Source organism: Taurulus bubalis (assembly GCF_910589615.1).
Source record: "Taurulus bubalis genome assembly, chromosome: 5".
NCBI lineage: Eukaryota > Metazoa > Chordata > Actinopteri > Perciformes > Cottidae > Taurulus > Taurulus bubalis.
In genome coordinates, this window is record NC_136593.1 from 18696224 (window position 1) to 18709413 (window position 13190).

Consider the following 13190-nt stretch of genomic DNA (forward strand, 5'->3'; position numbering starts at 1 on the left):
TTGGTTTATCCCACTCTCAACCCCTCCCCTGACACAGCGCCTCGATAAAATCCATTCCCAAATTCCCATCAAGAGGAGCGCACGACCAAGACAGCGCAACACACAGATGATGAGGGAATGCTCTTCTGAGTTGATAGAGGTTATCGTGTTTGACTCCCACCACGAATAGGGGAACTGTGTATGGAGGACGCGCATCCCTAATCCTGACTTTCGAGTATAGCCGCGCGTAAAAATGGCTAAAATTGTGTCAAGCGCCCTGATGACGATAACAATCCTCCAGTCGTGGGCTTCCTGCGTGTGGGCCACGCAGGTCGCCTTCGCCAACTTCTCCGTGGACAACGAGGTGCGCTCCAGCTTCATCCAGCGGCGGCTGCGGAGCCAAGAGCGCAGGGAGATGCAGCGGGAGATCCTCTCCATCCTGGGGCTGCCGCATCGTCCGCGGCCGCACGTCCACACCAAATACAACGCGGCCCCGATGTTCATGCTGGACCTGTACAACACCATCTCTACGGACGCAGCGCTGCCCGGATACTCCTTCTACAAGCCCGTTTTACCGACCCAGGTCTCCCCCATGGTGACCTCGCAGGACAGCCGCTTCCTAGATGACGCAGACACGGTGATGAGTTTTGTCAATATCGGTAAGTTTGCAATCTGCCTTTATGTGGACAGTGATAGGCTTTTACTAAATATCATACAGGGGCTTTGCTTACTATGATCCTGTTTTCATAAAATAAAAATATATGTTAGTATTATTATCATTATCATAAACCTATTGGATTATTAAAATAAATAAAAAAATCAAAGTCAATGAGTACTTATTATGATGTTCAGGGATTCAAGTTTTGTCTCTGAATCCAAGATTTTAAATGCTTTCCATTTTGTTGTCATATTCAGCCAGCACAGAGAGCATTGGTTAAGTGTGTGTGAGAACCAGTGTTTCTGACATTGTGGCTTTTAGGTCACTTTCTTTACTTGAGATCAGGCATTATGCATTCCGAGCTGTAAATGTTATGACAACATGCCTGTATCCGATTTCACCAGAATCCCTTCAAAGCTTTGGGGGAGAGGCTTTAGCATAGCTTTGTTTCGCATGACCAGGAATTGGACAGGCATTTCTAAACCTCTGGGGAGTGAGAGTCAAGTTAGATCAAGATACAAACTGCATCTAAACACATGTTATTGCTACAGTAATCCCTGATAGTGCAGGTGCTTGTGTTGTGTGCACTGCATTTATGTGTGTGTTTGTTTGGAGGGCACAAACCACATGGGTCAAAGGCTCACTGAGACATTACTGATTTTATTAAAGGCAAATCCTTCCTTTGTTTCCCTTGGAGATCCTACGGTGGCTCTGATATCACTATGGTGAGGCAGCAGACGGCACGGTGCCTGTGGCTCTCATCCGGATGTGGTTACACCCAAAACCAACCTGTGTCTTCTTTATGCCCCCCCTTTGACCTCAGGAGGAGGGTCATAGGTCAACCAGAACAGATGAGGTTTTTTTCTTCATCTGAGATACCGCTCCTAGAAACCTTTAACCCTTTCTGTCTGTTTGTATGCCATTGAGATTGAACTGAAGCCTTTAAGACGAAGAGCCATTTAGGCTTATTGTTCTGCCCATGATTGTGTCGTTAATGCAAAACATTTGGAGACTTTAAAAATTAGAAACATAACAATTTGTGTCTTCAGTCGTGAATTTTTAACGGACGGTCTTTTGGCTAATGAGATCTGGAAACATTGTTTCTGAAAACTCATAGCAGACTTCTGTGGTTTCACATCTGAGGAGGTTGATTATAAAGAGGAGGGAGGGAAAAACGAACACAGTGAATGTGCATTATTTCTCTCTCAAGCCCACCACGGCCTCCTCCTGTGCTGATGATTGGCAGAGCTTCGAGCTGGGGCTCCCACAAAGTGCTGCAGAGACTCCATCCTGGTGGTCCTGGATGATCGCTTCAAGACTGAACTGGATTATGGTATTTCCCTTCCAAAGACCACAACTTCCAGTGTGAGGGAGAGCTGCTGTAAAGCCGCCCGTCTTCTTCTCCCCATACGCCCTGCAGGTATATCCTGCAGGTGGGCAATACATAGAATACTAGTTCCGATAGTTCTGCCTCATCTACTCAGTGTGAAATGAATTATGGAAGCGGGAAAGACTTAAGAAAAGTTAAAGTGAAAGGTTCCTTGCCTCTTTTTCTCTTTGCTATTTGTATTTGAGCGCGTGTGTAGTCGTATTAAAAAGTCTACACACGCACACAGTATATCACATCACTGCACACAGGCAGAGACACATACATGGCTGCATGTGTTTACTTCTGCTAGAATGCCAAACCACAGGTCATACTTCAGAAACACCAGTGGGAAGCATTCGTCTCATTGTCATGCAACATTACACAAGGCAGCTGCTATTGCGCTGCACATTTGTGGTTCCTCTTGTCCATTTATTTAATGGAAATACATCAAATGTAGTGCAGGACTGTTTTAAGGCTCAATCTCAATCAGATGTTGCTGTTCTGTTCCCTGCTCGCCTGCTTTTTGCATTGACCTCAACACACCTGCAGAGCATGGTAAAAAGGCCCAATGGCCAGAAATGTCACTGGCTTACATGAGAATAGAACGGGTACAACATGCTCTGTTAACAGCTCGAGGAACCGCTGTGTCGCTGGAGAACAGAAGGCGTATTGTGTTTTTGAGAACAAGCGAGAAGAAATGTGTTTGTCCTGTTAAGCTGATCTGTAAGAAGCCTAAGGAGATCATACAAAGAATTTCTTTGCCCCCCCCCCCCACCAGAAAATCGCATTAACCGTCTCTTTATTTACTGTGTGTAAAATAATTCCTCTCTGACGAGGCGCTTCGAGCCCACCTTTGTCTTTTAGACCTTGCACAGAAATACTGTTGGTTTGTCATCAATGAGCAGGCATGGTGCTACACTCTGTAGGAAAAATGTATGCATACGTGAAATATTTGTTCAGCAAAGGTGTTTTTGGTGGTTTTAAATCATCTGCGAGGAAAGAGCTAAAGAAATGTTTTCAAACTCGTCAGCGCCTGCAGACATTCTTGGATTTGAAAGGGAGGAAAAATGTTACTTGAGTAAAAGTAACCAACTTCAATCGGTTGAAAATGAAAGTCTGAAGCTTGACTGATGCGTAATGACATAAGTAAGGTCTGAAGTGTACTATTATCCATAAAGGTTATATTTTGGTCATTTTTGGAGTTTTATTTTTGTGCATACGCGGTGATACTCCTTTAAACCACCCATGCTGATGGGTAAAATAGCAATAGGTTAATGATAGCTTCGTGGCTGTGTGGCCCCGCAGTGTCAGGAGTAGTCTGAAGTGTTGAAATGCCTCCCAGAGGGAAGTTTGCATATCTGAGGTCTGATCTCTGCAGCTAATGGTCCCTAACATAAACACACCAAGTCCTTACAAGCAATTATTGCTTTCATAAAAACACCCCTCGTTCCCTTCCAGCATTTAATTGCGGTCAAACAAATGACTAGCAGGGCGCAGAATGCACTGCTCTTAACGATCAGCGGCTTGCGTGTGTTTCTGTGCCGTTAGAAATGTTTTTAGAAGACTGTGCGTCAGTGTGTGTGTGTGTGTGTGTGTGTGTGTGTGTGTGTGTGTGTGTGTGTGTGTGTGTGTGTGGGTGCGTGTGTGTGTATGTGCGCGTGTGTGTGTGTGAGAGCTCTTTAGTGTACAAAATAAAGTTCTGTTTCTAGTGTTGAGGTGCTGTGTGTTTGCTTGTCAGTGCACTGAAACAATAGTAGACCATCAGTGGAGTGCAGGCTGATGTCATGATGATGTCATGGTGTACGCCAGTGGGCAGGATGTGTTTAAAGGTGACTAATCGCAGCCCCGCTTTGCACACCTTCACCAGGGACCTCCACCGCTCTTTCCAAGGACAAGCGCATTGGCTACCGCTGTAAAAACACGACGCTGGAAAGCGTCAAGAGGCTTTTGGGGTCTTTCATGACCACCGTTCCTCTGGAAAGTCTGAGAGTTGGAGAGCTTCAGCTGGCCCCCGGGGCGGGGCGGAAACCCCACAGTGGCATCAGCGACCGCTGCTTTACATTACCCTCCCCACTCACATGCGCAGTGATACATGGCAAAATGATCAGGGAGGTGTGGGTGGTACAGACTCTGGTAGCTAAAGTCACACATGAATTTGTGAGTCTTTCTCCGCTTTATGTGAGCGTGTTTGTAAAAGCACACTGGCAGCTGCGGTTTTCCGGGCAGTGCCTTAACGGGCCTTTTCTTGTGGTCAGCACATGTGTGCAATTTAAACAGGGAGCCAAGCTGAGCCTTGAGTGTGTGTGTTTTTTTCTTCTCTCCCCCACATATATTGGCACGTATGGCAGACTTAAGTGATGTTTAGATCAATCGCTTCGCAGCCGGATTTTCCCCTATTTCTGACCCAGTGCTTCCGAGATGTGGGCAGAGTGACACACATCAGAGCAACGTTTGATTTGGCGACAGTTTTGACAGATTTGCAACCACCGACTGGCTCGCATACTCACAGTGGTTTGCCTTTCCCTCAGATGTGCAAACTTTCCCATGCAGAAGTATTATTTCATTGTGTGTGTGTGTGTGTGTGTGTGTGTAACAATGAATCACTTCTCATAATGGTGTCATTATCTGGTAGGTTATATATGGAGCAATTTGATGAAGCACAATAATCAATTGATTCCTTTCTCTTTTTTCCACCCCTTCTTCCCGATAGTCGATCAGGATCAGGATCTTTCGCACCAGCAGCACCGGAGAGAATTTCGGTTCGACCTTTCCCGTATTCCCGAAGGCGAAGTTGTCACAGCGGCAGAGTTCAGGATTTATAAAGATTTCATCCAGGAGCGCTATGATAACGAGACATTCAGAGTCAGTGTATACCAGGTCCTGCAGGATCCTCCAAACAGGTATGGATGCTTTCTTCTCAACATTTCACAGGAATCACTGCTGCTTCCCCGTGATTTGTTTTATGCGCTGTCATAGGCATGAGCTTGATCTCCTCAACAGCATTTCACCTTCAGGCGGGCGTGAAAGCACCCAGATCTTTGACTGACGTAAAAGTAGTAATACAGAAATACTTTGTTACAAGTAAAAGTCCTGCATTCAAAACCATACAATTTAGAAGTACAATAGTATTGGCATCAAAATATACTTAAAGTACCAAAAGCAGAGACCATGGTCATTTATTTATCAATAATATTTTCTTTTGTTTATCTGAAACAGCAAAATAACTGGAGCTGTCAGATAAATGTAGTGGAGTAAAAATTACAGTGTTTGCCTTTGAGAGACAGAAATACTCACGTAAAGTACAACTTGCCCAAATGTACTTTCCACCACTGCATGTGGGGACCAGTTCACTAAAATGGCTGATATAATATTTGTTCAGATGTTTATAACGTAGAATGTTTACCATGTCACCTTCTTAGCTGGGCGTGAAATTAATATTGATGATATTTTATGGCAATCCAATTCAATATTTGTGGAGATAGTTTCACAAAAAAAAAAACTAATTTAAAAAACACACTATTTCTTTACAGTAGAAACCAGCTGCTCAAACATGCTGCTGGTGAATATTTTAAATGTAAATTAACCACCGATGGAATGCTCCCTCTGTTGTATTGGAGCACATGTCTTACAGACAGATATAAAAAAAAAAAAACAGATACAAAGCCAAACCTGCATGTTTTTTCATTTACATTTTGGGTGAACTGACCCTTTAAAGCATTTATTTTTCAAATGAAGTCATCAAAGCTTATTCCATGCGTACTCTTATGCTAGTGACATGGTATGAACAGTGTTTTGCTGCTCTGGCTGCTGTATGCGAACACATCTGTCCGCGTGTCTCTCTACATTTCCCACGGTTATTTCTGCTGATGTTGGTGTCAGAACCGAAGCTGTTTACACAGACATTAGTGTCAATTACAGAAACAATTACAATTATTCTCTCCATAGCAAATTTACTCTCTCACACAGAACTGGACGGTCCCCCCAGGAGATCAACCACAAATAATACTCTCAACCCTCAAGACATCCACTCTCTTTATCTTACACAGGTGCTCACTCCACCATGTTTCTGTCTGTCTGACTGTCTGACTGTCAGACAGAAAGCATGTCTGTAGCTCTGTTGTGTCGGTCAGCCTGCTAGCCACTTTCAAACCACTTCTGAAATGGGATAACAACGCAGCAAACGATCCGACAGCAGAACACCCAGACCCCACACGTGTCGTTCTTTCTCACAAATCAAGGCTACACCCCCCACACTGTAAACTCTCTCAGGGGGAGGAATCGTGTGCTGACGGCATCAGATTTAAAATCCTTCACCGGTGACTAACGGTGTTAGAGGCAATACCATTGTCATTCACAGACACACAAAAGGCCACTCCACACAGACGAGCAGCCGGCAGGGCTGAAGGCAGACGTCTGCCCCGAGGGTCTGAAACTCGAGTGTGCAAACGCAGCCATTGTCTGTGAAATCTGCCCTTTAGACGGCCCGGACCAGCGCGGGAGATTTCTTCTGGGATGTTAGGAAAGTGCTGCTTTGATAAAGGCAGTTGGTTGTTGGTGGATACATGATTCACACGATGCTTCCTGACATCGTCTTGAGGAGTCAAATCTTCTGTAATCTTGCACTCAAAATATTTAGAATGTATTGTTTTAATTTATAATGCAAAGAATGTTGATTCAATTCCCTATGAAAAATGTCCAGTCAGAAATGTACCGGACACTTTTACATTTTCTGTTGTGTCGGCTCTGTGTTTCAGCACATTGTATTTCAAAGAATGAATATTCGGTTCAATACTTGTCTCTCAGCTTTATTCTGACGTTGTTTAAATCAACATCTGAAGAACAAAGTTGGAATGCCTCCATTTGTGTATAATTGAACAGTTTTAAGTGACACAGTCTAATTGGACAAACAAACATAAACCTAATCAAAGTTATCATATTTTATATTTGGTTTGTTTGCAGCCCACATACATATGTTGAAAAAGCCTTATTCATCATCTTTCATTGTCAGCAAAAACCTCAATTCTCAATTGAACTGACGTCAGGTGTCTGACTTGGCTGAACAACAGCAACATTCCACTTTTTGGCCATAAAATGTCTTGGCTGCCTTTATCTATTATTCTCCTGCTTCATTGAATTGAGGGAATATCAAGAAGGAGGGTTACAATTCCCACACTGTTCCCAGAGTATGGATGTAAACACCTTTAAACAAAAGGCAGAACAGTATCACTTTAATCTGAAAGTCATTGTTTCATTTTTAACCCAATGTGCTTGCGTACTTTGCCAAAACAACATAAAACAACTTGTCCAAATACTTTCTCACAGTTACAGGACCACACATTCGTTTTTTTTACATATTAAAAACTAATTTTAAATGCAACTTGCAGGACAGCCAACCATTTCCCCATGCATACCATACACCTTTAGATGGCCGTTGCTTTCCATTCATTTCAGGAACGAAAATCCATTTGCAGAAACTTAAAAAGAGACATTTTGTCAAACAAAGCAACATTTAAAATATTTACGTCTGCAGCCAAACAAGGATACTCCATCAAAAATCTGGATTTTGCACACTCAATGCCTTTAACGTTGAAATGCCTTGTATTCAATTACATGCCTTCCTCTCCTCAGGGAAGTGGAGCTCTTGCTGCTGGAGCAGCGAGACGTGTGGGCTGCAGAGGAGGGCTGGCTGGTGTTTGACCTGACCGACACCAGTAACCTCTGGCTGGTCAACCCTGAGCAGAACCTCGGCCTGCGCCTGGTCCTAGAGGACAGCCACGGTCAGTCATCGCCATACATTAACTCACATGGGGAACAGCAACAACTGCACAAATACAGTCTTTGGAGTGATAATTTAATGCTTCCTAACCATGTGGTGAAAAGGACCATCACATATTGAGTAATTCTCTTACAGAGCGCAAGTTGGTCGTTGTGGTCGTATTAGAATGAAGAAATGATTGTTTCGTAGAGACTTAGATGTGTGTTATTGTGGTGTCCTGTGGTTGGTTGAGTCTCTCAACACCTTTGTTCACCCGGTCTCCCACTACAGGTCAGAGGAGGAACCCCAGACTGGCGGGACTGGTGACGAGCAGTGGACCTCAGGACAAGCAGCCCTTCATGGTGGCCTTCATCAAAGCCAACGAGGTGCGTTTCCGCAGCGTCCGCTCGGCCCACGGCCACAAGGGGCGCCAGTCCAACCGCTCCAAACCCCAGAAGACTGTCCAAGATGCACTAAAGGCAGTGGAGGCTGCAACAGGTGCCCGAACCCTTCAAATCTCACCAGCATTGACTCTAGTCGCGGTTTAAGTGACTCAGATCAACTGGCCTTTTGATACTTTTTGTACTTTGATACCTGCGTGTACTCATACTTGCGTGTTTTACATTTTAGATAACCGTGGCCTTTCCAAAGAGGGATGCAAAAAGCATGAGCTGTATGTCAGCTTCAGAGATTTGGGATGGCAAGTATGTTTACAATTTATGATCTCATTTTACTATAATTTTCCTTAATTTCATGACCAATAGTGACAGTTAACTGACATTTAATTTTGGTTTTACTCCGAGCAGGACTGGATCATAGCACCAGAGGGCTATGCAGCGTACTACTGCGATGGAGAATGCGCCTTCCCTCTCAACTCCTACATGAATGCTACCAACCACGCCATTGTGCAAACTCTGGTAAGTACCAGGCAGCCGCACGATGACAGGCACTTTCACTGCAACCTCCACTTCTTGTAAGGATTCATTTCTGCTTCCTCTGGCCACAGGTGCACTTCATCAACCCGGGCACGGTGCCCAAGCCCTGCTGCGCCCCCACGCAGCTCCACGGCATCTCAGTGCTCTACTTTGACGACAGCTCCAACGTTATTCTCAAGAAATATCGCAACATGGTGGTCAGAGCGTGCGGCTGCCACTGACCGCTCGAAACCCCCTCCTGTGAGTTCTGCAATTTGGGGGTGGGAGGGGGAAAAGGGGGGAAGACGCTGAAGAAAGGCACAAGTGAAGGAACCAGAGACAAGAGATGATTGACTGGTTGGTCACCAGGGAGCTCCTGCCACAGAACGAGCTTTAAATAATCTGCCGTTCTGTTTTTTACGAGCAGCAGCTGAGCCTCCAATGCAGTATTAACCACTACCACAAACCAAATAGAACTATTGGTAACAGAGAAAGGTTGAACAAAGGGGTTTCTTTTGCTTTCTCTTGAGCTCGACTAGAAAAAGTGCACTGAAAGGACACCAAGCAATGTGGAGTTACTTCAGAGACTCAATGAAACATTCAGTGCTGGAAACTTGCAATTAAGAGGTTACTATTTTCTGTAATGTGCAACACATATCTCTCTGCATTTTTTCATTCAGGCACTGACCATAAGGCATCAGAATATAAAATACTGCCTGGGTGGAAATGTGCATTTGGTAACTGATTCCACAGTTCATAAAACGGTAAATCTCCATCTCCCCGTTGAACCACGGCACCTTTCCGTTTGGAACAGCTGGTACTGAACTGGTTGTGCAGCCGGCCACTTGGACCGGGTCAGGTGTTTGCCATCTGGCAGCTCGCGTGTGTGCTGCAGATGTAGAGGAGCGCAGTGAAGAATGGCACTCGAGAACGTTCATAACAGTGGGAGACTGGACGACCTGCCCGTTGGACCTAGTGTCCTGGTGCAGACGTACATCACCGGGCCTGTGAAATCTGAACGATGTCAGTGATTCATCTTCCCGAGACGGACATCAGGGGTGTGCACCGTCGCCCCGACTGCAGCTGCTTACTGATGAGAAAAGGGAGGCTGTGATTTTATTCCGTCAGATTAAAGTTAATAAATGGAACCTGTAAAACAAGCAGCAGGTGTGTGTTTTTACCTCATTTGGCCTCAATGAGGTTCCTCACGCCGTCATCCACGCAGCTCCGGCTTGTAAATGAATCCTTCGTACGCGTTGATGGGTTTTGACATTTATGTGAAAATGATGCAGAAACTTTACATGTATTTATTAAACAGTGAGAAAACTGTTTTACAAGGTAAAGACCTGGTCTGTGTGTACAGCACCCAGTCTGCCTTAATTGTGACATCATGGTTGAGCCCACATGCTTTGCATTTCAACTTTGTACAATTTAATTGTTTGTCAAAATGAGTGCGATGTTTACTCAGAAGGAAATCACATTGCAGTGCTGACATATGACATCGTACACCAATCACAGAGTTGTGCTTTTAAAGTACTTTGAGTTGCCCAAGCGTCTCCACGGTTAACAATCAGACAGACATTTGAAAAAGAGCAAAGCAGCTATATATATTGTAACAACCAGGCAAATAAAGGCATTCACACTGACATTCACTGAGAAGCCGAGCGCTTCCAACGCAGCATATTACAACACAGCCCACGCCGTTAAAAACAGATTATACGTATCTGTCACCTTAAATAGAAAATAGAGGTAGAAGCGTAAAACGCACTCCCGGTGATTCAATCAAATGGGTGTTGATTGTCAATGTGAAAATGCACTCTCAGACAGGAATAACGGAAATGCAGTCATTTGGAATGAAACCGCCATTAATGATCAAAAAGAAGTCTTTCGTAATCTGAGGCGGGAAAAAGATACAACTTTAAACGATATGATGAGCGGTGAAAGACCTGAGGGAGTATTCTTCTGTGCCTTTTCAAGGAGCGTGGGCTGATTTTGCCAGAACGGCTTAAAAGGAGACGAAGACTTTGAACATGCTTTGAAACCCAAACAATATTCTTTGAACCTACAAGAGCTATATATAAATTTACCCTCCGGGGGAATCCTGAGAGTTTATCTTATCATTCCTCTTTAGCATTTACTCCTTAGGTACAATTGAAAAACAACAGTCAAGCACATACATATGATATAGGAGGTAGAAAGACAGCAAATACAGACTGATTATAGCGCAGCTTAAAAGAGATCGGCACGCTTCCTGTCCTCCTCCCTACATGCAGTTAGTCCCTGGACCTCTCAACTCGGGAGCAGAACAGTGTCTCCTGCGGACCGCCTCTGCCTCCTTCTTCTGGCCCCCTGCTGGCCGCTCTGGCCCCGGGGGGTCCCGGGGTGGTGATGCCTTCAGGGACTCACACCGTCCCTCTGACTTACTGGGCGAGGTTTTTGGCTCCAGGGTGGCTGCCGGTGGAGGCTGGGAGGCGGAGACAGGGGTGAGAGCCAGGCAGATGTCTCCCACACTGAGCTGCCGGCAATGCAGGCCACAGAGACGGACGGTCCTCTGGGGCCTGCAGGAGGACCAGCCGGCCCCTCGCACAAAGAACGGGTACTCCACATAGACGTCCACCAGCTCCTGGAGAAGGATGGCACATACGTACAGGAAGATTAGACACAGAAAATGCAGCTTACACACTCGTTCACTAGGGGGTGCTACTCTTTGGGGAATCTTTTTTTTTGATGTAGGCTACTTATTTGAAGCGTCAATAGAGACCTTTGTTGGATGCATGGCTGTGCTGATAAACTATTTGCACAGTTTACACTGATGGCCCACAGATATAACTATCACCAATGTCAAACAGAAAGTCAGGTCAAGGTCCTGCCGTAATGATTAAATGGCACTATCTATTTTGGTAATTAGATTAAAGGAATTAAAGCCAGATGAGTACCACTATTACCATTACTTTTGTGATGTAACTCAAACAGTTATATCTTATGATTTCTTTGGGGTTTGGAGAAAAAATGAAAGAATCCAAGTGAAAACTGAGGCATGGTAGTATGCATCGCTAGTTGGTTTAAAAGTATAAAGATAGGCTAATTTTATTTTATTTACTCTCTAAACTAATGGGCCATATGCTTTGTTCTTTAGTGCGTCCCAGTGGGGCAGACATGGTCGCAAACCATATAGTACTGAAACAGAATATTTTCTGTATTATTACAAATATTGTGTGCTGATATGTTATGCTACCAGAACAGTGTATGTGTCACTTAGTTTGGCTAATTTATGTATTCATGCACTACGCATAACGGAGCTGGCGTAGAGATGCATCAGGTTTTATACTTTAAAACAAATCTGTCTATTGTAATTATTCACAATATAAAATACCACCAGCCTTGCCCTTTAACATGTAATAGAAAAGACTAACGGCTTTTTATCATGACGAATTTGAGAGGATTCAAGTATTTACACTATTTATCTAGACCTCATTCAATCAGTAGCAGCTCCCGTATGATCTGAATGCAACATTGGGTAGATATACACAAGATAATGCATGTTAAGGGTCTGTTGTGAATAGTTAATACTACAGAGTGATTGTCCCTCACCTGGGACTGCTGGTCGTGGAGCAGGATGAGGAGGCGCGAGATGGAGGAGGAGGAGGCTGAAGGGGTGATGCTCTGCACCGTGCAGCAGCTCAGGCGCAGGTCTGGACAGGCCAGGGACCCCAGCAGGAAGTCCTCCGTCTGCAGGTGCTCCACCCTTCTCAGCCGCCCGTCTCTGAGCTCGATCAGAGAGCCGGCCACAAAGTGAGGGAGCAGCCAGGGGAAATGGTTCGGAGAGGAAGAGGAGGAAGAAGAAGCTTGCTCAGAAGATGGGAGAGCCGAAGGTCTCAAGGCGTCCTCCTTCATGGTGGCGTATGTGTTTCGTGAGCTGTCGCCGGGGGAAACTCTCACGGAGGAATGTCCAGGAGCGGGATGCTCGACAACCTTTGCTGATTTGTGCAACACTTCATATTTCAGTGTGAGGTCCTCGTGTGGAGAGTGAGGTAGGCATGTGCTCGGTGACGGAGGACTTGCTTTTTCAACCCTGGGGAAATGCTCAACTTTTCTGTCTCTTCTCCTCACATATGGCCCTTTATTCCTTCCATTGCTCTGCCTCTCTGAGTCTAAACTGTCTTCCCTCAATGTCTTGAGCTGCTCCCAGCCGTACCCTCCACGCGCCCTTTGGAAACCCTCAGTGACCAGGGAGACGGGGCTGAATCTGGAGGGGAGGTGTGGGTGGCCTAGGTGGAGTGCAGGTGTGCCAGACAAGTGGCCGTGGTGCTGATAGTGTTGAGGGAAGGCCCATCCAGGGTGCAGGGGGTTGAACTGTCTCCACTCGGCCCAGCCACGATGATCCCTGAATTCAGAGAGGTTGTGGGGTTTGGACCTGGTGGATGGGTGAGTCTGCGTCCAGGGCTGGTACAGCGCAGGAACCCGTCTCGGTACGGGCTGGAAAGGGCCTGTGCGCTTTGTCTTAAACTCACTGGG

At 45.4% G+C, this 13190-nt stretch overlaps 1 protein-coding gene across 1 annotated transcript; it reads left to right on the plus strand.

Moving 5' to 3' along the window:
• Positions 1 to 232: 232 nt before the first annotated feature.
• On the plus strand, positions 233 to 8917 carry LOC306736362 (bone morphogenetic protein 7-like; the record flags this gene model as incomplete). Its single annotated transcript, XM_079217990.1, has 7 exons — positions 233 to 638; positions 4717 to 4906; positions 7635 to 7783; positions 8053 to 8259; positions 8392 to 8465; positions 8568 to 8678; positions 8768 to 8917. The coding sequence occupies 7 exons, from the start codon at positions 233 to 235 to the stop codon at positions 8915 to 8917; spliced, it is 1287 nt and encodes a 428-aa protein (XP_079074116.1).
• Between the last annotated feature and the right edge of the window lie 4273 nt (positions 8918 to 13190).